This window comes from Hylobates moloch, unplaced genomic scaffold (genome assembly GCF_009828535.3).
Source record: "Hylobates moloch isolate HMO894 unplaced genomic scaffold, HMol_V3 SCAFFOLD_8, whole genome shotgun sequence".
NCBI classification, from domain to species: domain Eukaryota; kingdom Metazoa; phylum Chordata; class Mammalia; order Primates; family Hylobatidae; genus Hylobates; species Hylobates moloch.
The window spans coordinates 80,610,227-80,632,880 of NW_026652283.1; the positions used below are offsets into that span (position 1 = coordinate 80,610,227).

The 22,654-nt window shown below is 45.4% G+C and overlaps 1 protein-coding gene across 1 annotated transcript in view; it reads left to right on the top strand.

Annotated features, from left to right (window-relative positions):
* The first annotated feature begins 1,547 nt into the window (after positions 1-1,547).
* The window catches only part of PRKAR2A (protein kinase cAMP-dependent type II regulatory subunit alpha), a 94,521-nt gene continuing 73,414 nt past the window's right edge, over positions 1,548-22,654 (top strand). Inside the window, exon 1 of the mRNA XM_032161629.2 lies at positions 1,548-2,097. Within this exon, the coding sequence (XP_032017520.1) occupies positions 1,836-2,097 (262 nt within the window). The 5' untranslated portion in view covers positions 1,548-1,835. The remainder of the gene's footprint in view (positions 2,098-22,654) is intronic.

Sequence of the window (22,654 nt, forward strand, 5' to 3'; positions counted from 1 at the left end):
GCAGTGAGCAGAGATCGTGCCATTGCACTCCAGCCTGGGTGACAGAGTGAGACTCCTCTAAAAAAAAAAAAAAAAATAGGGGTCTGGCAGAACAGTGGCCCTCATTCCTTCCAGGATGCCTCTTGAATGCTCTGCTGGATGGGTGGTTGGCTGAGCCGTGGGGCATCTGAGAACAAGTCGATAGACCTTCTCCAAGAGTATGCAATAAGGACTGAGCAGGAAAAAAGTTGGAGACTGCCTCTCTCCTCACAAAGCTGATGATCCAAGATTCTTCTCAGGGGTCAAGAAACTTGTCCAGGGAGACACTGCTGTTTATAATCACAGGCTTGCTTAGCCTAGAGCCTGGGCTGGCCTCTTCATCAGTGGGGATGAGGGCTCCTTGCTCCCAGCTGCTCAGCTCCCAGCAGCATTGAGCTCCTGGGTGTGTGCCAAGCCTGTATGGGAGGTGATAGGGAGGATTTTAATTAATACTGGGTAATTACCAGGTGGTGTTTAAGCATCCCAAATGCCCTCAGGTTCCCAAACCTACAGCTACTCTCTTCCTGGCTGGGCCTGGAAGGGAGAGGGGGGACTCTGCCCTATGCCCAGTGGGCCTTTGGTTAGCACGTAGGCTGTGGCCTGGACATCCCAGGAAGGTCTCCACCTTTTTCAATACCCTTCCAGTTTGGTAGGAGGAGGAGGGCAATTTGGGAAATAGGCTGGCCTCTACAGTTCACCTATACCATCTTCCCAGGGGCAAAGGATAACAATGCCTGTGGTCTGCTCAACTTCATCAAGCAGTGTTGACCTAGGGCCCAGTGTAGAATGTGGGGAGAGGAATGGGCAGACCTAGATCTGGGGACCCTGGTGAAAGTGCTCCAGGAGGAACAGACACAGAGGTCTTTGCTGCTTTTGGCCTTATTTCCCTTTCTCACTGTACACATTTGGCTGAGTGAACTCTTTCAAATTTATTTTTCTGTCTGTGGCTCCCAAATTATGATCTCATTCAAACGCCTACTTCCTACAAGGCCTTCCCCGTTTGGCATCTCAGAGACCTGACAGACTCCTGAGTTATTCCACCATTCCACCTAGCAGCCAAGGTGGTCCTGACTCTACCAGGCCTTTGCTCTTGTTGTATGTTCAGATGGCTTTCCTCCAGATCTTCCCCTGGGCGGGTCCTGCTCAGGCCTCGGGGCCAGCTTGAATGTCACCCCCGAAAGTGAGCCCTCTCTTGCCCTTCATCATAGCAGAATCACACTGATGTGCTCGTATGCTTCCGCTTCTCGCTGAGTCTCTGGTGCTTAGTGAGTGCTGGCCAAAAAGAGGCTCTTGGCATCAGCTGAAAGAATAATTTAAAGGTCTTCAGGACCAGGCGAGAGGCACTAATCGGTCCCCTTCATGGGTAGACCGTTCATTACCTAATTCCCTGGATTCCCGCCGTGAGCTGGCATCAGGAACCCTCCGCTGTCTGGACCCCCCGACAGCCCGAGGGGGCGCGTCATCTAGTGGCGCAAGCGCACTGAGGGCCGGTGCTAAGCGGGGACGCGCACGCCCGCGGTAGCGTGCGTCACAACCAGGACGCCTGCCCCGCCCGTCCAGCTCGCCTGCCCGTCGGTCCCCGCGGCGGCGGCGGCGGCGGCGGCTGCCCAGTGACAGCGGCGGCGGTGCCAGGCCGGCCGTAGTAGCGTAGGGTTGCGCGGCCCGGAAACGCAGAGCCGGCCAAAGAGCGGCGCGACGTGAGCCGGGGCCGCGCGCGAAGAGACCTCGCGGTCGTGGAGCGAAAGGCCGGCGTGAGTGAGCGCGGAGACAGTGGCCGCCGGCGGCCCAACCCGTCTATCCCCTCGGCCGCCGCCGGCATGAGCCACATCCAGATCCCGCCGGGGCTCACGGACCTGCTGCAGGGCTACACGGTGGAGGTGCTGCGACAGCAGCCGCCTGACCTCGTCGAATTCGCAGTGGACTACTTCACCCGCCTGCGCGAGGCCCGCGCCCCAGCCTCAGTCCTTCCCGCCGCCACCCCACGCCAGAGCCCGGGGCACCCCACGCCAGAACCCGGCCCGGACCGTGTCGCCGACGCCAAAGGGGACAGCGAGTCGGAGGAGGACGAGGACTTGGAAGGTAGGCTGTGGGCGGGGCCCTGGGGAGTGGTGCAGGAGGTCTCCAGAGGTCTAGAGGGGTGGCAGGGAGCCGGGTGTCGCGCCGGAGCCAAGCTGACCGCGGGCTGGGATTGGGAGCTCTGTAGCCGCGTTTCTAGCGTTTCTCTGAGACACCGGCGTGAGCCCGCGTGCGCCACTTCCAAATTGAGCTGCGCGATCCTGCGAGCCCTAGAGCGCACCGAGTGATTTCTCAGATTCAGCCTTGAAGGAAACGTGCGCGCTGTCGGCCCTGCTAGAGGATCCCTCGCCTTTGCTTGAGACCCTTCACCAGGTTTGGCTCCGAAGACAAGAGCGTTCACATCCAGTGACTTGTGTTTAATTGATAGAACAGTAAGTTTGTTTGGAAATAATAATATTTTTTTGAAAAGTTACTGTGAAAACTTTTAAGCATAGACAAAAGAGGAAAGGTGAGATGAATCCCTATATGCCATCACCTACATTTAACAGTTGTGTTTGTCACAAAGTTTCATCCATACCTTTTTTTCTTTCTTTGCCGAAGTGTATTAAAGCAAATCTCTCAGGTCATTTCACCTGTGCTTACTTGAGTTTGTATTTCTTCAAACATGGTCCCTGGGAATATTCCTATTTTTAAAAACTTGGCCAAAACTATTGAATCAAATTTGGTGAGAGTAAATAATTATCTTGCCGGCCGTGTCAGTGGGCCCCTATAGTCTATACCAGCTACTCTGGAGGCTGAGGAGGAAATATCGCTTGAGTCCAAGAGTTTGAGACCAGCCTGGGCAAAATAGACATCCTACCTCATTTTTGAAAAGGAAAAACCCGGCCGGGCGTGGTGGGTCACGACTGTAATCCCAGCACTTTGGGAGGCCGAGGAGGGTGGATCACCTGAGGTCAGGAGTTCGAAACCAGCCTGGCCAACATGGCGAAACCCCGTCTCTACTAAAAATACAAAAATTAGCCGGGCGTGGTGGTGGGCGCCTGTAGTCCCAGCTACTTGGGAGGCTGAGGCAGGGAGAATCGCTTGAACCTGGGAGGCGGAGGTTGCAGTGAGCCAAGATCGTGCCACTGCACTCCAGCCTGGGCGACAGAGGGAACTCCGTCTCAAAAAAAAAAAAAAGAAAAAGGAAAAACCCAATAACTATCTTCTTGTTTAGTGTGTGGGTTGCAGCTTTAAAGGAAAGGATCCCAGCAGAGACGGAGATCAGGAGAGCAGCTTCATTGGCTCTACTTGCTGTGTCAGGATTTATCATTTAGTAATAGTAAACCTTCTCCAAGAGTTTGCAATAAACTTCTCCAAGAGTACGCAATAAGGACCCAGCAGGAAACAAGTTGGAGACTGTCCCACCCCTCACAGATTTGGTGATCCAAGATCATCACACCTTTTTTTTTTTTTTTTTTAAAGTCAGTATCTCGCTCTGTCACCCATGCTGGGGTGTAGTGGTACAATCAGGGCTCACTGCAACCCCAACCTCCCAAGCTCAAGGTATCCTCCTACCTGGGCCTCCCAAGTAGCTGGGACTATGGGCATGTGCCACCATGCCTTACTAATTTTAAGTGTTTTATAGAGATGGGGTCTCCCTGTGTTGCCCAGGCTGGTCTTGAACTCCTGGCCTCAAGTAATCCTCCTGCCTTGGCCTCCCAAAGTGCTAGGATTATAGGCATGAGCTACTGCTCCTGGCCAAAATAACACTTTCTACATCTGATCTAAGCAAGAGTGTTAAGAAGCAATTACAGTTTCCTTGGTTGCTTCAACATATGCTTTGTCAATTTAGCAGTAGAATTAGTCTACTTTTGAACAACTAAAATTTAACAAAACAATGAAACCATTTGAGAGGCCAAGTTAGGATCTTAGTGTTATGAGATCACACATACAAAACTAGTTCTGAGTTGTATCTGGTCTGGCCCAGTATTCAAGTCACGGCTGGGAAGGAGTTAATTAACGGTCATTGCTGTGGGAGGTTACAAGCTTCAGTGCACTGGGCAATCTCCCTAAGTGTATTCATGCTAATAGAGTAACAAGGGCTCTTCTGGGTTTCCCTTGATTTATTGCACATTACATCATGGGTTTTTGGGAAATTAGAAATTATTTTCTAAACTCTGCCACAGGTTTGCTTTGTGGTCTTGGACAAATTCTCAAACCTGTTTGATCTCAGATTTTCTCATCTTTAAAATAGGACAGTGACAACAATCTTCCAGTGACAAATGTGTTTTTAAAAGCTTTATTTAAGGTTTGTTTCACTGTCATCTCTGTAAATCACAAAGCAGTAACCTGCTTTGAGACAATTTTTATTTACACAACACTTTAGGGTTTTAGAAATTAGCCTCAGATGAGTAAAAGTTTACAAGTTTTTGTATATCTTCATTGTCATCTTTGATATCTTTTTCAAAATTGAGTTGACTTAAAATCTTTGTACCCTATTTTATTGGTATTTAAGTATTTTTGGTATCTCAAGTGGCTGCGCCACATAATTATAGAAATCACTATAAGGTGGATTTCTATTTACAAATAATAAACGAAAAATACATTGCATACAATGAGATACTTCATACCTGTTAGGATGGCTGATATTAAAAACAGAAAATAGCCAGGATGTGGAGAAGTTGGAACCCTTGTGCATTGCTCATGGGAATGTAAAATGGTTCAGCTGCTGTGGAAAACAATTTGGTGGTTCCTCAAAAAGTAGTTAAACATAGAATTATCATAGGTAGAGCAATTTCACTCCTAGGTATATAACCAAAATACCTTTTTCTTTTTTTTTTGAGGCAGAGTCTTGTTCTGTCGCCCAGGCTGGAGTGTAGTGGCGGGATCTTGGTTCATTGCAACCTCTGCCTCCTGGTTCAAGCAATTCTCCCACCTCAGCCTTCCGAGTAGCTGGGATTACAGGCATGCGCCACCACACTCGGGTAATTTTTTGTATTTTTAGTAGAGACGGTGTTTCACCATATTGACCAGGCTGGTCTCAAACTCCTGACCTTGTGATCTGCCTGCCTCAGCCTCCCAAAGTGCTGGGATTACAGATGTGAGCCACCGTGTGCCCAGCCTACCCAAAACAATTTTAAGCAGGGAGTTAAACAGATAGTTATACTCCAGTGCTCATTGCAGCATTATTTACAGTAGTCAAAAGGTGAAAACATGGCGCACGCCTGTAATCTCAGCACTTTGGGGGGCTGAGGCGAGCGGATCACCTGAGGTCAGGAGCTTGAGACTAGCCTGACTAACATGGTAAAACCCCATCTCTACTAAATACAAAAAAAAAAAAATTAGCTGGGTGTGGTGGTGGGCACCTGTAATCCCAGCTACTCGGGAGGCTGAGGCAGGAGAATCTTTTGAACCCAGGAGGTGGAGGTTTCAGTGAGCTGAGATTGCACCATTGCACTCCAGCCTGGGCAACAAGAGCGAAACTCTGTCTCAAAAGGAAAAAAAAAAAAAGGTGGGCCGGGCGCTGTGGCTCACGCCTGTAATCGCAGCACTTTGGGAGGCCGAGGTGGGCGGATCACGAGATCAGGAGATCGAGACCATCCTGGCTAACACAGTAAAATTCCGTCTCTACTAAAAATACAAAATATAAGCCGGGCGTGGTGGCGGGTGCCTGTAGTCCCAGCTACTTGGGAGGCTAGGGCAGGAGAATGGCGTGAACCCGGGAGGCGGAGCTTGCAGTGAGCCGAGATTGTGCCACTGCCCTCCAGCCTGGGCAAGAGAGTGAGACTTCGTCTCAAAAAAAAAAAAAGGTGAAAACAAACCCGGTATCCAGATATCCATCCATAAATGAATGGATAAACAAAATACGGTATATACATACATAAGTCGGAGTGTTGCTCTGTCTCCCAGGCTGGAGTGCAGTGGCACGATCCTGGTCACTGCAACCTCCACCTCCTGGTTTCAAGCAGTTGTCTTGCCTCAGCCTCCCGAATATCTGGGATTACAGGTGTGTGCCACCATGCCTAACTAGTTTTTGTATTTTTAGTAGAGACGGGGTTTCACCATGTTAGCCAGGCTGGTCTCAAACTCCCGACCTCAGGTGATCTGCCCGTCCCGCCTCGACTTCCCAAAGTGATGGGATTACAGGCGTGAGCCACCGTACCTGACCATCCTTAAGAAGGAATGAAATTCTTATTCATGCTACAGCATTGAAAATATTATCCTAAATGAAATGAGCCAGATACAAAAGGACAAATAATATATGATTCCACTTACAGAAGGTAACCAGAATAGCTAAATTCATAGGGACAGAAAGTAGAAGAGAGCTAACCGGGGGCTTGGGGGAAGGTGTAATAGGGTGTTATTGTTTAATAGGTGCAGAGTTTCAGTTTGGGATAATGAAAAAGTTCTAAAGTTGGATAATGGTGATGGTTGCACAATGTATGTACTTAATGACACTGAATTGTACACTTAAAATGGTGAAATGGCACATTTTATGTACATCTTACCACAATTTAAAAAGGAAGAAAAAATGAATTGTATACCCAATGACATTAAAATAAGTCTACACTACTTAAGTTAGAAATAGGATACGTTTCAACTCCAGAGCCAATAAAAAAAAGAAAGAACAAGAAGTATCATATGTAATGTTATAACTGTATATAGCAAGGAAGGTTTGCTTAGTGAGGTCCTTGTGACTAACCACCAATTCATTTTATAAGATTGTATCCTATTGGAAAGAGTCAAAAAACTTACTAGCTGTTATTTTAATAACAGCTTTAATATCAAACAGGACATAACTTCGAAGTATAAAGTATTATAATGAGTATTTAACGTTGAGAGGTGCCCGAAGAGTATAAACTTATTAATAAATTACTCTAGCTGCATACAAACAAATTGACATTCAGAATTGTTTCACTTCTGTAATTACCATAAAGCATTTATAGTTGCGGGTCTCTCAGCATTTTTTTTTTTTTTTTTAGATAACAGCTTTATGGAGATACACTTCACATTCAAGTCAACTATTTAGAATGTATAATTGGTTTTTCATATCTGTGTGCAGCCATCACCATAATAATTTTTTTTTTGAGACGGAATTTTCCTCTTGTTGTCCAGGCTGGAGTGCAATGATGTGATCTCGGCTCACTGCAACCTCTGCCTCACGGGTTGAAGCAATTCTCCTGCCCCAGCCTCCCGAGTAGCCAGGATTATAGGCACGTGCCACCACGCCTGGCTAATTTTTGTATTTTTAGTAGAGATGCGGTTTCATCATGTTGGCCAGGCTGGTCTTGAACTCCTGATCTCAGGTGACCTGTCTGTCTCGGCCTCCCAAAGTATTGGGTTTACAGGCATGAGCCACTGCACCTGGCCAACCATAACAATTTTTTTTTTTTTTTTTGAGACAGAGTCTTGCTCTGTCGCCCAGGCTGGAGTGCGTTGGCATGATCTCGGCTCACTGCAAGCTCCGCCTTCCGGGTTCGCGCCATTCTCCTGCCTCAGCCTCCCGAGTAGTTGGGACTACAGACGCCCACCACCATGCCTGGCTAATTTTTTGTATTTTTTTTTAGTAGAGACGGGGTTTCACTGCATTAGCCAGGATGGTCTCGATCTCCTGACCTCGTGATCCGCCCGCCTTGGCCTCCCAAAGTGCTGGGATTACAGGCGTGAGCCATCGCGCCCAGCCCCATAACAATTTTTAGAACATTTTTCCTCCAAAAAAAGTTCCATACACTGTTTTTTTTTTCTTTTTTCTTTTTTCTTTTTTTTAAAGACAAGTCTCTCTCCGTTGCTCAGGTTGGAGTGCAGTGGTGAGATCTCAGCTCACTACAATCTCTGCCTCCTGGGTTCAAGCAATTCTTGTGCCTCAGTCTCCTGAGTAGCTGGGATTACCAGCATGTGCCACCGTGCCCGGCTAATTTTTGTGTTTTTAGTAGAGATGGGGTTTCACCATGATGGCCAGGCTGGTCTCGAACTCCCAACCTCAGGTGATCTGTCCACCACGGCCTCCCAAAGTGCTGGGATTACAGGTATGAGCCACTGCGCCCGGCCGCCATACACTTTAGTCATCACCTCACCAACACCCTCATTCCCCTCATCCCTAGGCGTCCTCTAATCTACTTTTGTCTCTTCCATTTCCTATCCTGGATATTTCATATAAATGGAATCATATAATATGTGTGTTTTTTTTTGTTTGTTTGTTTTTTTTTTGAGCGGAGTCTTGCTTTGTCGCCCAGGCAGGCTGGAGTGCAGTGGCGTGATCTCAGCTCACTGCAAGCTCCGCCTCCTGGGTTCATGCCATTCTCCTCCCTCAGTCTGCCGAGTAGCTGGGACTACAGGTGCTCACCACCACACTGGGCTAATTTTTTGTATTTTTAGTAGAGATGGGGTTTCACTGTGTTAGCCAGAATGGTCTCGATCTCCTGACCTCGTGATCCTCCCACCTTGGCCTCCCAAAGTGCTGGGATTAGAGGCGTGAGCCACCGCGCCCAGCCAATATGTGGTCTTTTGCCGCTGGCACTTAGCATAATGTACTCAAGCTTCATCCATGTTGTAAGCATGTATCAGTACTTCTTTTTTTTTTTTTTTCCTTTTTCCACTTGTTCTAAATAAACTTCATTTCTTTTTATTGCTAAATACTATTCTGTTTGGAAATACCATTCATTTCTGGATATACCATTTATCCTTTCATATGTTGATGGACATATAGATTGTTCCCACTCTTTGACTATTATGAATAATGCTGCTACGAATATTTGTATGTACAAGTTCTGTGTGGACCTGTTTTCATTTCTTATAGGAGTAGAATTGCTGGGTCATATGGTAGCTCTGTTTAACCTTTTGAGGAATTGCCAGCCTGTTTTCCAAAGTGGCTGAACCATTTTACATTCCAACCAGCAGTGTTTTGAGGATTCTAATTCCTCTACGTCCTTGTCCGAATGTATCTGTTTTCTAAAATTATTATAACCAAACTAGTGGGTGTGAAGTAGTACCTCATTGTGGTTTTGATTTGCATTTCTCTAATGACTAATGATGTTGAGTGGGCATCTTTCCATGTATTTGTCGTTTGCATTTCTTCTTCTTTTTATTTTTTAAGATAGGGTGCCACTCTGCGCCTGTAGTCCCAGCTACTCGGAGAGGCTGAGGCAGGAGAATGGCGTGAACCCGGGAGGCGGAGCTTGCAGTGAGCCGAGATCGCGCCACTGCACTCCAGCCTGGGTGACAGAGCGAGACTCTGTCTCAAAAAAAAAAAAAAAAAAAGATAGGGTGCCACTCTGTTGCCCAGGTCGGAGTGTATTAGCATAATCATAGGTCACTACAGCCTTGAACTCCTGGGCTCACGCCACCATAGCTGGGCTCCTGGGCTCATGCGCCACCATACCTGGCTAATTTTTTTCATACCTTGCTAATTTTTATTTTTATTATTATTATTTTTGAGACAAGGTCTCTGTCACCCTGGCTGGAGTACAGTGGTGCAATCATACCTCACTGCAGCCTCACCCTTGCAGGCTCAAGCGATCCTCTCACCTTAGCCTCCCAAGTAGCTAGGACTACAGGCATACACCATGCCTGGCTGATTTTTGTAGTTTTTGTAGAGATGGGGTTTCACCATGTTGCCCAGGCTGGTCTCGAACTCCTGAGCTCAGGTGATTCGCTCGCCTCATCTCCCAAAGTGCTGGGATTACAAATGTGAGCCACTGTGCCTGGCCTCTGGCTAACTAAACAAAATTTTTTTTTTTTGGTAGAGATTGGGTCTCACTATGTTGCCAGCGCTGGTCATAAACTCCTGGCCTCAAGTGATCCTCCTGCCTTGGCCTCCCGAAGTGCTGGGATTATAGGCATGAGCCACCGTGTCCAGCCTTTTCACTTTTTTGGTGTCCTTTGAAGCACAAATGTTTTTAATTCTGATGAAATCCGATGTGTCTTTTTTCTTTTCTTGTTTGTGCTATAGGTGTCATATTTAAGAAACCATTGCCAAATCCAAGGTCATGAAAATTTACCCCTGTATTTTCTTCTAGAAGTTTATAGTTTTATCTTTTACATTTAAGTCTTTGGTACATTTTGAGGTTTTTTTTTTATATATATATATATATATATTAAAAAAACTTTTTTTTTTTTTTTTTTTTTTTTTTTTTTAGATGGAGTCTCGCACTGTCGCCCAGGCTGGAGTGCACAATGGCACAATCTCGGCTCACTGCAACCTCCGCCTCCTGGGTTCAGGCGATTCTCCTGCCTCAGTCTCCCGAGTAGCTGGGATTACAGGTACCCATCACCACGCCTGGCTAATTTTTTGTATTTTTGGTAGAGACGGGGTTTCACTGTGTTTGTCAGGCTGGTCTTGAACTCCTGACCTCGTGATGCACCCGATTTGGCCTCCCAAAGTGCTGGGATTACAGGCGTGAGCCACCATGCCTGGCCGAGTACTTTATTCTTTTACATGTAAATATCCAGTTGTTCCAGCACGATTTGTTGAAGAGACTATTCTTTTCTCACTTAATTGTCTTGGTACTCTTGTTGAAAATTGATTGTTATGCATGGACAAAAAAGAAAATGGGTTGACTGTAAATATGAGTCTGTTTTAGACTCAGTTCTGTTCCATCGATTTGTATGTCTGACCACATGCTAATGTCACATTGTCTTGATTACTATAGAAAACTCTGTAGTAGGTTTGGAATCAGAAGTATGAGTTCTCCAAGTTCATTCTTTTTTAGAATTGTTTTGGCTATTTGGGGTCCCTAGAATTTTTTTTTTTTTTGAGACTGAGTCTTGCTCTGTCACTCAGGCTGCAGTGCAGTGACACGATTGGCTCACTGCAGCCTCTGCCTCCCCGGTTCAGTAATTCTCCTACCTCAGCCTCTAGGCATATAAGCTACCACACCTGGCTTTTTTTTTTTTTTTTTTTTTTTGAGATGGAGTCTCACTCTGTCCCCCAGGCTGGAGTGCAGTGGCGCAATCTCCTCTCACTGCAAGTTCTGCCTCCTGGGTCATACCATTCACTTGCCCCAGCCTCCCGAGTAGCTGGGACTACAGGCATCCGCCACCATGCCCACCTAATTTTTTGTATTTTTAGTATAGACGGGGTTTCACCGTGTTAGCCAGGATGGTCTCAATCTGCTGACCTCGTGATCTGCCCGCCTCGGCCTCCCAAAGTGCTGGGATTAGAAGCGTGAGCCACAGCAACCGGCCACACCCAGCCATTTTTTTTTTAGTAGAGATAGGGTTTCACCATGTTGGCCAGGTTGGTCTCGAACTCCTGGTTTCAAAAGTTATCTGCCAGGCCAAGCGTTGGTGGCTCATGCCTGTAATCCCAGCACTTTGGGAGGCCGAGGCAGGCAGATCACTTGAGATCAGGAGTTCGAGACCAGTCTGGCCAACATGGGGAAACCCCATCTCTACTAAAAATACAAAAATTTGCCGGGCTTGGTGGTGTACATCTGTAGTCCCAGCAACTCTGGAGGCTGAGGTGGGAAAATTGCTTGAACCCGGGAGGCGGAAATTGCAGTGACCCGAGATCATGCCACTGCACTCCAGCCTGGGTGACAGAGTGAGACTTTGTCTCAAAAAAAAAAAAGTGATCCTCTTGCCTCAGTCTCTCAAAGTACTGGGAATTTGTGAGTTACTGTGGCCTGCCCCCATTTGTATAATTTTTTTTGTAGGAAAGTCTATTCAAGTCTTTTGTCTATTTTTTATTAGATTATTTGTCTTTTTGTTGTTGAGTTATAATAGTTCTTTGTCTGGAAACTAGTTCCTTATATGATAAGTGATTTGCAAATATTTCCTCCCATTTTGTGAATTGTCTTTTCACCTTTTTTTTTTTTTTTTCTTGAGACAGGTTCTCACTCTGTTACCCAGGCTAGAGTGCAGCGATGATCATGGCTTACTGCAGCCTTGATCTCCCAGGCTCAAGTAACCCTCTTGCCTCAGCCTCCCAAGTAATTGGGACTACAGGCATGCACTACCACGCCTGGCTAATTTTTGTAAAGATGGGATTTTGTCATGTTTCCCAGGCTGGTCTTGAACTCCTGGGCTCAAGCGATCCATCTGCCTCAGCCTTCCAAAGTGTTGGGATTACAGTCATGAACCACTGCGCCCAGCCTTCTTTTCACATTCTTAAAGCATAAAAGTGTTTAAAATTTTTACGAAGTGCAATTTTAGCTCTTTTTTCTTTGTTATTTTTTTTTTCCTTGTTGCTGTGCTTCAGGTGTCACATACCTGAAGTACTGTCTGATTTATGCCCCTACCTTACAGTAGAGCTACTTTCCTCCTTTGCTTGGTTCACACTGAAGAGGTATGAAGAGGTGTGAGAATATGGGATTGCTGCTCCATATGGACCCTGACCTCCACTTGTTTAGCTAAAAATGTATGTGGCCTATTTTCCCTCTCCTTCTGAGCTTTTACTGCTGGATGGCAGTAAACTTTTGATTGTCTTGCCCTTTTGTAAAGTGGCTATGAGAGTATGGCTGGGTGGAAGAAACCATTTTCTTTTTCTTCTTTTTTTTTTTTTTAAGACGGAGTCTCGCTTTGCTGCCCAGGCTGGAGTGCAGTGGCATGATCTCAGCTCACTACAACCTCTGTCTCCTGGGTTCAAGCGATTCTCCTGTCTCAGCCTCCCAAGTAGCTGGGATTATAGGCGCACACCACCATGCCCGGCTAGTTTCTGTATTTTTTAGTAGAGGAAGGGGTTTCACTATGTTGGCCAGGCTGGTCTTGATCTCCTGACCTCAGGTGATCCACCTTCCTTGGCCTCCCAAAGTGCTGGGAATACAGGTGTGAGCCACCGCGCCTGGCTGGAAGAAACAATTTTCTTTTTCTTTCTTTTTTTTTGAGACAAAATCTCACTCTTGTCGCCCAGGCTGAAGTGCAATGGCGTGATCTTGGCTCACCACAACCTCCGCCTCTTGGGTTCAAGCGATTCTTTTGCCTCAGCCTCCCGAGTAGCTAGGATTACACAGGCGCCTGATACCACATCCGGCTAATTTTTGTGTTTTTAGTAGAGATGGGGTTTCACCATGTTGGCCAGGCTGGTCTTGAACTCCTGACTTCAGGTGATCCGCCCCCCTCGGCCTCCCAAAATGCTGGGATTACAGGGGTGAGCCACTGCGCCTGGCAAGAAACAATTTTCTAAACACAAGAGAAAACGTGGGTTGTTTATATGGTGATGCTTCTTAAGGAAATATGATTATTTTAAGAAATTAGCCTGAGTGCAGTGGCTCATGCCTGTAATTTTGGTACTTTGGAAGGCCAAGGTGGGAGGATTGCTTGAGTCCAAGAGTTCAAGACCAGCCTGGGCAATATGGTGAGACCCCCCCCCCCCTATCTTTTCAAAAAATTAAAACAGTTAGCTGGGTTATGGTGACATGCACCTGTATTCCCAGCTACTTGGGGGGCTGAGGAAGGAGGATTCTTTGAGCCCAGGAGTTTGAAGCTGTGGTGAGCTATGATTGCGCCAATGTTAATACAAAAAGTGAGCTTTGCTAATTCATTTTGAATAACCTACAAGCTTTTGAAATGTCGTCATTGGAAGGATCAAATGCACTTGGGGCTCTTGGACAAGCTACAGACTCATAATATGTGGGCAAGGGCAGATTGGATGTATTTGCACAATCTGGAGACTGTATGAGGAACTTGTTTTCATTGTCTTTGGCACACAGCAGCCTTAGTTTTTAGCTCGGTCAAAGAATGGAATTATTTCAAGACTGTTTCCTCAGCAAAAATCAATCAAGTGTTCCTACTCAAAAGCAACTTGTAGGAAAATAATAGGGGATATATTTTGCTCATTAAGGATCTTTTTATAGTGGCTCTTGGTGCACTGCCTATGAGTTAGCCCTGATCCTCAAGGAACAGCTTAAAAAATAAAAAAAAAAAATCGTTTCGTAATAATTTTAGATGATGTACTTTCAGGAATCATTATAGGTGTTGGGACAGCTATTTTGTGTCTCAAAGCATGTGTCTTGCTATGACTGTTCTTGTATATTGTATATTCACTAAGTTTTTCTTGTGTAGTTGTTCCTCTTTGGAGTAAAATTTAGTATATGTTTCTTTGGAATTAAAAGAAAAAATGTGCATGTTCAGAGGCTGGTAACTAAAACTTATAGCTTATTTATCTTGCATTTGAGATGCCATTTAAATGTATTTTAGATCTGAAAACAAACGGCTTGAGTTTTTCTTTGTCCAAGCCCAGATAGCTGCCTGAAAATTTGTCAGCAGTTTTTTTTTTTTTTTTTTGAGATGAAGTTTCATTCTTGTTGCCCAGGCTGGAGTGCAATGGCGTGATCTCGGCTAACTACAACCTCCACCTCCCGGGTTCAAGCGATTCTCCTGCCTCAGCCTCCTGAATAGCTGGGATTACAGGCGCCCGCCACCACGCCCTGCTAGGTTTTGTATTTTTACTAGAGATAGAGTTTCACCATGTTGGCTAGGCTGGTATCGAACTCCTGACCTTAGGTGATCTACCTGCCTTGGCCTCCCAAAGTGCTGGAATTACAGGCGTGAGCCACCGCACCCGGCCTAATTTGTCAGCAGTTTTAAGATGTGATGACCACAAGATACTGTGCGCGAAGATAGTTACTAACGATGTAGAATTTCGGATGAAGATTTTTTGGAAGCTGGGAGTGGTGGCTCACACCCGTAATCCCAGCACTTTGGAAGACCAGGACACGTGGGATCACATGAGGTCAGGAGTTTGAGACCAGCCTGGCCAGTATGGTGAAACCCCGTCTCTACTAAAAATACAAAAACTAGCCAGGTGTGGTGGTGCACACCTGTAATCCCAGGTACTTGGGAGGCTGAGACATGAGAATTTCTTGAACCCGGAAGGCAGAGGTTGCAGTGAGCCAAGACTGAGCCGCTGCACTCCAGCCTGGGAAACACAGTGAGACTCTGTCTCAAAAAAAAAAAAAAGAAAAAATATTTTTTGGAGGCTGAGATGGGAGGATCGCTTGAGGCCAGGAGCCTAGGACCAGCCTGGGCAACATAGCAAGACCCCATCTCTACAAAAAATATAATAGCCAGGTGTGGTGATGCACGCCTGTAGTTGTAGCTACTAGAGAGGCTGAGGTGGGAAGATAACTTGAGCCCAGGAGGTCAATGCTACAGTGAGCCGTGATCATGCCATTGTGCTCTAGCCTGGATAAGGGCAAGACTCTGTCTCTAAAAAAAAAAAAAAAAAAAAAAAAAAGATATTTTGAATAAACCAGTGGCTAGAGAGTTATTGTTCAGTTTGCAATGTTATACAGTCTTGCACTGCATAATGATGTTTTGATTAATGAGGGATTACATTATAAAATGGTAATCCCCTGAGTATAATAGAGCTAAATAATTCCTATCGCTTAGTGACATTATGATGTTGTGTTACAACACATTACATGTTTGTGGTGATGCTGGTGTAAACAAACCTATACTGCTGTCAGTTGTATAAAAGTATTGTACATATAATTATGTATAGTACATCCCAGGTCCCCACCCCCTGGGCCATGGACCAGTATTAGTCTGTGGCCTGCTAGGAACTGGGCCGCACAGCAGGAGGTGAGCAGTGGGCAAGCAAGTGAAGCTTCATCTGTGTTTATAGCTACTCCCCTTGCTTGTATTACCGCCTGAGCTCCATCTCCTGTCAGATCAGTGGTGCATTAGATTCTCATAGGAACGCGAACCCTGTTGTGAACTGCACATGCCAGGGATTTGGTGGTGCGCTCCTTATGAGAACCAAATGCCTGATCTGTCACTGTGTTCCATCACTCCCAGATGGGACTGTCTAGTTGAAGGACTGTCTAGTCTAGTTGAGCTCAGGGCTCCCACTGATTCTACATTATGGTGAGTTGTATAATTATTTCATTATATATTACAGTGTAATAATAATAGAAATAAAGTACACAATAAATGTAATGCACTTGAATCATCCTGAAACCATCCCCCAACCCTTCTCCAATTTTCATGGAAAAATTGTCTTCCATGAAACCAGTTCCTGGTGCCAAAAAGGTTGGGGACTGCTGTAGTACATGATACCTGATAATGATAATAACTATGTTATTGTTTTATGTATTTAGTTATACTGTACTTTTAATCATTATTTAAGAGTGTATACCTTCTACTTATTAAAAAAACTTAATTGTAAAACAGCCTCAGGCAGGTCCTTCAAATGGTATTCCAGAAGAATGCATTGTAATCAAAGGAGACGAGAGCTCACAGTTCCATGTGTGTTTTTGCCCCTAAAGACCTTCCAGTGTGGCTGGGCGCGGTGGCTCACGCTTGTAATCCCAGCACTTTGGGAGGCCGAGGCGGGCGGATCACGAGGTCAGGAGATCGAGACCATGGTGAAACCCCGTCTCTACTAAAAATACAAAAAATTAGCCGGGCGTGGTGGCGGGCACCTGTAGTCCCAGCTACTCGGAGAGGCTGAGGCAGGAGAATGGCGTGAACCCGGGAGGCGGAGCTTGCAGTGAGCCGAGATTGCGCCACTGCACTCCAGCCTGGGTGACAGAGCAAGACTCCGTCTCAAAAAAAAAAAAAAAAAAAAAAAAAAAGACCTTCCAGTGGTACAAGATGTAGAGGTGGAAGACAGTGATATTGATGATCCAGACCCTGCTTAGGTCTAGGCGGTCCTGACTCTGTATAGGACTAGTCTAATGTATGCATTTTTGTCTTAGTTTTTTTTTTTTTTTTGAGACGGAGCTTCGCTCTTGTCACCCGGGCTGGAGTGCAATAGTGCGATCTTGGCTCACTGCAACCTCCACCTCCCAGGTTCCAGTGATTCCCTTGCCTCAGCCTCTCGAGTAGTTGGGATTACAGGTGTGTGCCACCATGCCCAGCTAATTTTTTTTTTTTTTTGTATTTTTAGTAGAGACGGGGTTTCTCCATGTTAGCCAGGCTGGTTTCGAACTCCTGACCTCAGGTGATCCACCTGCCTCAACCTCCCAAAATGTTGGGATTACAGGCGTGAGCCACCGTGCCCGGCATGTGTCTTAGTTTTTAACAAAAAAGCTCAAAATATATATATATATATATACGCATATAAAAATATATACACGTATGTATATAGAATATATATACGTATATATACGCATATATAAAAAAGTATACGTATATATACATGTATATATATAAAATATATACGTATATATGAGAATATATATAAGAATATATATACACATGTATATATATACATATAAATATATATATTTATATATATGTGTATATATATACACATATATATATATAAAATATGTGTATATACACGTATATATATTTTTTCTTATTTATTTATTTTTGAGATGGAGTCTTGCTCTGTTGCCCAGGTTGGAGTGCAGTGGCATGATCTCGGCTCACTGCAACCTCTGCCTCCCAGGTTCAAGCTATTCTCCTGCCTCAGCCTCCTAAGTAGCTGGGACTACAGGTTCGTGCCACCATGCACAGCTAATTTTTGTATTTTTAGTAGAGACAGGGTTTCCCCATGTTAGCCAGACTGGCCTCAAACTCCTGACCTCAGATGATCTGCCCACCTGGGCCTCCCAAAGTGCTGGGATTACAGGCGTGAGCCTCTGCGCCCAGCCTTCATTTTCATTTATTTTTGTTTTAATAGGAGATTTTGTTCTGTTGCCCAGGCTGGTCTCAAACTCTTGGGCTCAGGTGGTCCACCTGCCTCACTTGAGCTGGGCACGGTGGCTCACGCCTATAATCTCAGCACTTTGGAAGGCCAAGGTGGGTGGATCACTTGTGGTCAGAAGTTCGAGACCAGCTTGGCCAACGTGGTGAAACCCCGTCTCTACCAAAAAAAAATAAAAAATTAACCGGGTGTGGTGATATGTGCCTGTAGTCCCAGCTACTCGGGAGGCTGAGGCAGGAGAATTGCTTGAACCTGGGAAGCAGAGGTTGCAGTGAGCTGAGATCGCGCTACTGCACTCCAGCCTGGGTGACAGAGCGAGGCTCTGTCTCAAAACAAACAAACAAAAAACAAGAAAAAAACAAAGTGCTGGGATTATGGGCATGAACCACTGCACCTGGTAAAAAAAGAAAAAAAGGCTTAAAGGATACGAATATAAATCAATTTTTCTTTCTTTCCTTTTTTTTTGGAGACAGGGGCTCTCTCTCTTGCCCAGGTGGGATCACAGCTCACTGCAACCTCAGCTTTTTGGGTTTAAGCAAGATCCTCCCACCTCAGCCTGGAGTAGCTGGGACCAGAGGTGCTGGCCACCACACTTGGCTAGTTTTTTTCTATGTTTTTGTAGAGATGGAGTCTCACTGTGTTGCCTTGGTTGGTCTTGAACTTTCAGGCTCAAGCAATTCTCCTGCCTTGGCCTCCCAAAGTACTTGGATTACAAGTGTGGGCCACCGTTCCCATCCAGCAAAATATTTTTGTATACCTGTACAGTGCCTTTGTGTATTAAGGTAAATGTTATTACAAAAGAGTCAAAAAGTCAAAAGAAGAGCTGAGTGTCTGTAGTCCCAGCTACCCTGAGGCTGAAGCAAGAGAATTGCTTGAGCCCAGGAGTTTGAGGCTGTTGTGGGTCATGATCACACCTGTTTGTAGCTGCTGCACTCTAGCCTGTGCAACATAGGGAGACCTAATTTCTTTAAAAAAGAAAGAAAGAAAGAAAAAAAGTTAGAAAAAAATTTAAAGTTGGGCCATGTGCGTTGGCTCACACCTGTAATCCCAGCACTTTAGGAGGCAGAGGCGGGTGGATCGCCTGAGGTCAGGAGTTCGAGACCAGCCTGACCAATGTGATGAAACCCTGTCTCTAATAAAGATACAAAAATTGACCAGGTGTGGTGGCGGGCGTCTGTAATCCCAGCTACTGAGGAGGCTGAGGCAGGAGAATCGCTTGAACCCGGGAGGTGGAGGTTGCGGTGAGCTGAGATCGTACCATGATTGCACTCCAGCCTAGGTGACAGAGCAAGACTCTGTCTCAAAAAATAAATAAATAAATTAAGGTTTATAAAGTAAAAGTTATTGTAAGTTAAGGTTATAATTGAAGAAAAAACGTATTTTTTATAGATTGTGTAGCCTAAGGATATAGTGTTTATAAAGTCTACCTTAGTGTATAGTAGTGTCCTAGACCTTCACATTCACTTACCACTCACTCACTGACTACACCCAAAATAACTTCCAGTCCTGCAAGTGCCATACACAAGTGTAAAATTACTTTTATACCATATTTTTCCCATACATTTTCTATGTTTAGATATACAAATAACCTAGGAGTAATAGGCTTTACCATATATTCTAGGTATGTCGTAGGCCATCTAGGTTTGTGTAAGTACACTCTGTGGTGTTTGCAGAATGATGAAATTGCCTAACGAATTTTTCAGAATGAAGCGATACATGTGCTTTTGTTTTTTCAAGGCATCCAGTATTTTAAAAGTAAAATTATAATTCAAAGAGTTTACTTCATGCTATCAGCAGACATGTTCTTTCTTATTTTGTTCTTTTTTTTTTTTTCATCTTAAACTCAGTGGTAAGAATTGTCATGTTCTTGAGGGTTCTTTTGGGGAAGATGATTGGAGCTTTGTGTTTGGTGACTCCATGATTTTTAACAGGGCAGGTGATTTGTCTTGGCATTTCTAGACCAAGCATCCAATCCTCTACTAGTTGGTTGGCTTCTCAGCCCAAAAAAAAGAAGCCCTATGTTGTTGGCGGTACTCCAGGACTTTTTTTGTAGCCATCATCAGATAATTCTGGATATGGTTAACTTTAATGCACACCAAATTTTAAACATGGTTAGTAGATGAGTGGTATCTGAAATCCTAATAATTTTCAACAAGACTGCTCTTACTTCAGAGTGGAGTTTAGTGCCCCTAAAATGAGTGGGCATCAGTGGCCTTGGATATCTTTTTCTATGTTTATCTTTATTTTTGTAAGTTGAGAGGTTTTTTTTAATTTAATTACTTTGTTTTTTTAAATTTACAACCCTATTCACCTAGAGTAGAGTTTTAAGTTTGTTTTTTGGTGTATAATAAAGAATGTGACTAGTCGTTTTCCTGGGGTTCCTGGCATAATGTGTCTAAAACCTTTGGAATTTTCCAAGTGATAGAAGTATCTTTCTTTGTTATTCATGAGCCTTTTGGATCATACCTGAGTTTATGTTAATGAGATGATTTAGGATGGGGGCTGGTCACCAGAAAGACCAACCATGTGATGGAGGGCTGATGCTTTGAGGCAGTCTAATCTCTGGGGAGAGAAAGAGGGCTGGAGATTGAGTTTAGTTATGCGGCCAATGATTCAATCATGTCTATGTTAGGAAACCCCAGTAAAAACTCTGAACACAAAATTGGTGGATCATCCTGGTAGGTAAATCCATTGATGGGCTGGGAGGGTGATTCCATGGGGAAAGGGGACCGAAGTTTGTGTTCAGGACCCTTACAGACCTTGCCATGTGTGTCTCTTCATTTCACTGGCCCAAATTTGTATCCTTTATAATAAAACTATAATTGTAAATATAGTGCTCTTCTGAGTTCTGTGAGTTCTAGTGAATAATGAACCAGAGGGGTCATGGGAACCCCTGAATTTTTTTGAGACAAGGGTCTTGCTCTGTCACCCAGGCTGGAGTGCAGTGGTGCAGTGGTGCGATCATAGCTCACTGCAGCCTTGACCTCCCAGACTCAGGCAATCCTCCTACCTCAGCCTCCCTAGTAGCTAGAACCAGAGGTGTGTGGCACCACACCTGGCTAATTTTAAAAAATTATTCAAATGGGGGTTTCTCTATGTTGCCCAGGCTGGTCTCAAACTCCTGGGCTCCAGTGATCGTGCTGCCTTAGCCTCTCAGTGCTGGGAGTCACCATGCCCTACCAGAATCCCTGAATTTGTAATGAGTTGGTTAGAAGTACAGGTGGCCTGGGATCCCCAAATTATAACTACCATCTGAAGTAAGGGCAGTCTTGTTGGGCATCTTGCCTTTTAACTTCTAGAGTCTGATGTTAACCACCTAGTGTTAGCATCAGAATTGTATGGAAGTATACCAGTTAGTGACAGAATAGTTTTATATTCCTATTACATATAATTCTACTGAAATTAGGGACCAGATGTGAATTGATGAGAAGACATACACCAGATGGGGGATGTCGCCTTTGGTCTTTTCCAGCTTGGGTAATAGGAAATTATTCTTTCAGTCTATTTTTAAATTTAATTTAATTTTTTTATTTTGAGACAGAATTTCTCTCTTGTCCAGGCTGGAGCACAGTGGCGCAATCTTGGCTCACTGCAACCTTTGCCTCTCAGGTTCAAGCAATTCTTGTGCCTCAGCCTCCCAGGTAGCGGGATTACAGGCGCATGCCACCATGCCCAGCTAATCATTTACGTTTAATGTCTGTATGTGCCAGGGTCTGTACTCAATAAAAGGTAGCAGGAAAGTCTCCATCCCTACTCCTTCAGAATCTTTAGTGTGATGCAGTAGACATGTGGATCGTGTCTGTGAATAGCCACTGCACTCCAGCCTGAGCAACCTAGCAAGACTTTCTTTTTTTTTGAGATGGAGTCTCGCTCTGTCGCCCGGGCTGGAGTGCAGTGGCGCAATCTCGGCTCACTGCAAGCTCCGCCTCCTGGGTTCAGGACATTCTCCTGCCTCAGCCTCTCCGAGTAGCTGGGACTACAGGCGCCCGCCACCACGCCCGGCTAATTTTTTTTTTTTTTTTTGAGACAGAGTCTCGCTGTCGCCCAGGCTGGAGTGCAGTGGCGCGATCTTGGCTCACTGCAGGCTCCGCCCCCCAGGGTTGACGCCATTCTCCTGCCTCAGCCTCCCGAGTAGCTGGGACTACAGGCGCCCGCCACCTCGCCCGGCTAATTTTTTGTATTTTTAGTAGAGACAGGGTTTCACCGTGTTAGCCAGGATGGTCTCAATCTCCTGACCTTGTGATCCGCCCGCCTCGGCCTCCCAAAGTGCTGGGATTACAGGCGTGAGCCACCGCGCCCGGCTGGCTAATTTTTTTTGTATTTTTAGTAGAGACGGGGTTTCACCATGGTCTCGATCTCCTGACCTCGTGATCCGCCCGCCTCGGCCTCCCAAAGTGCTGGGATTACAAGCGTGAGCCACCGCGCCCGGCCAAGACTTTCTTAGAAAAAGAAAATCAGGCTGGGCGCGGTGGCCTCATGGCTCTAATCCCACCACTTTGGGAGGCCAAGGCGGGCAGATTCCTAAGGTTGGGAGTTTGAGACCAGCCTGACCAACATGGAGAAACCCCATCTCTACTAAAAATACAAAAATTAGTCAGGTGTGGCGGTGTATGCCTGTAATCCCAGCTACTTGGGAGGCTGAGGCAGGAGAATCGCCTGAACCTGGGAGGCAGAGGTTGCGGTGAGCCGAGATCGCACCATTGCACTCCAGCCTGGGCAACAAGAGTGAAACTCTGTCTCAAAAAAAAAAAAAAAGAAAAGAAGAGAAAATCAGTATAAATTCAAGAACTTAACCATATTTGATATGTTTGAGTTCATTGCCTTTTTTTTCTTTTTCTTTTTTGAGATGGAATCTCACTCTGTCGCCCAGGCTGTAGTGCAGTGGTACAGTCTCGGCTCACTGCAACCTCCGCCTCCCGGGTTCAAGCGATTCTCCTACCTCAGCCTCCCGAGTAGCTGGGATTACAGGTGTGCACCATGACGCCTGACTAATTTTTGTGTTTTTAGTAGAGACAGGGTTTCACATGTTGGCCAGGCTGGTCT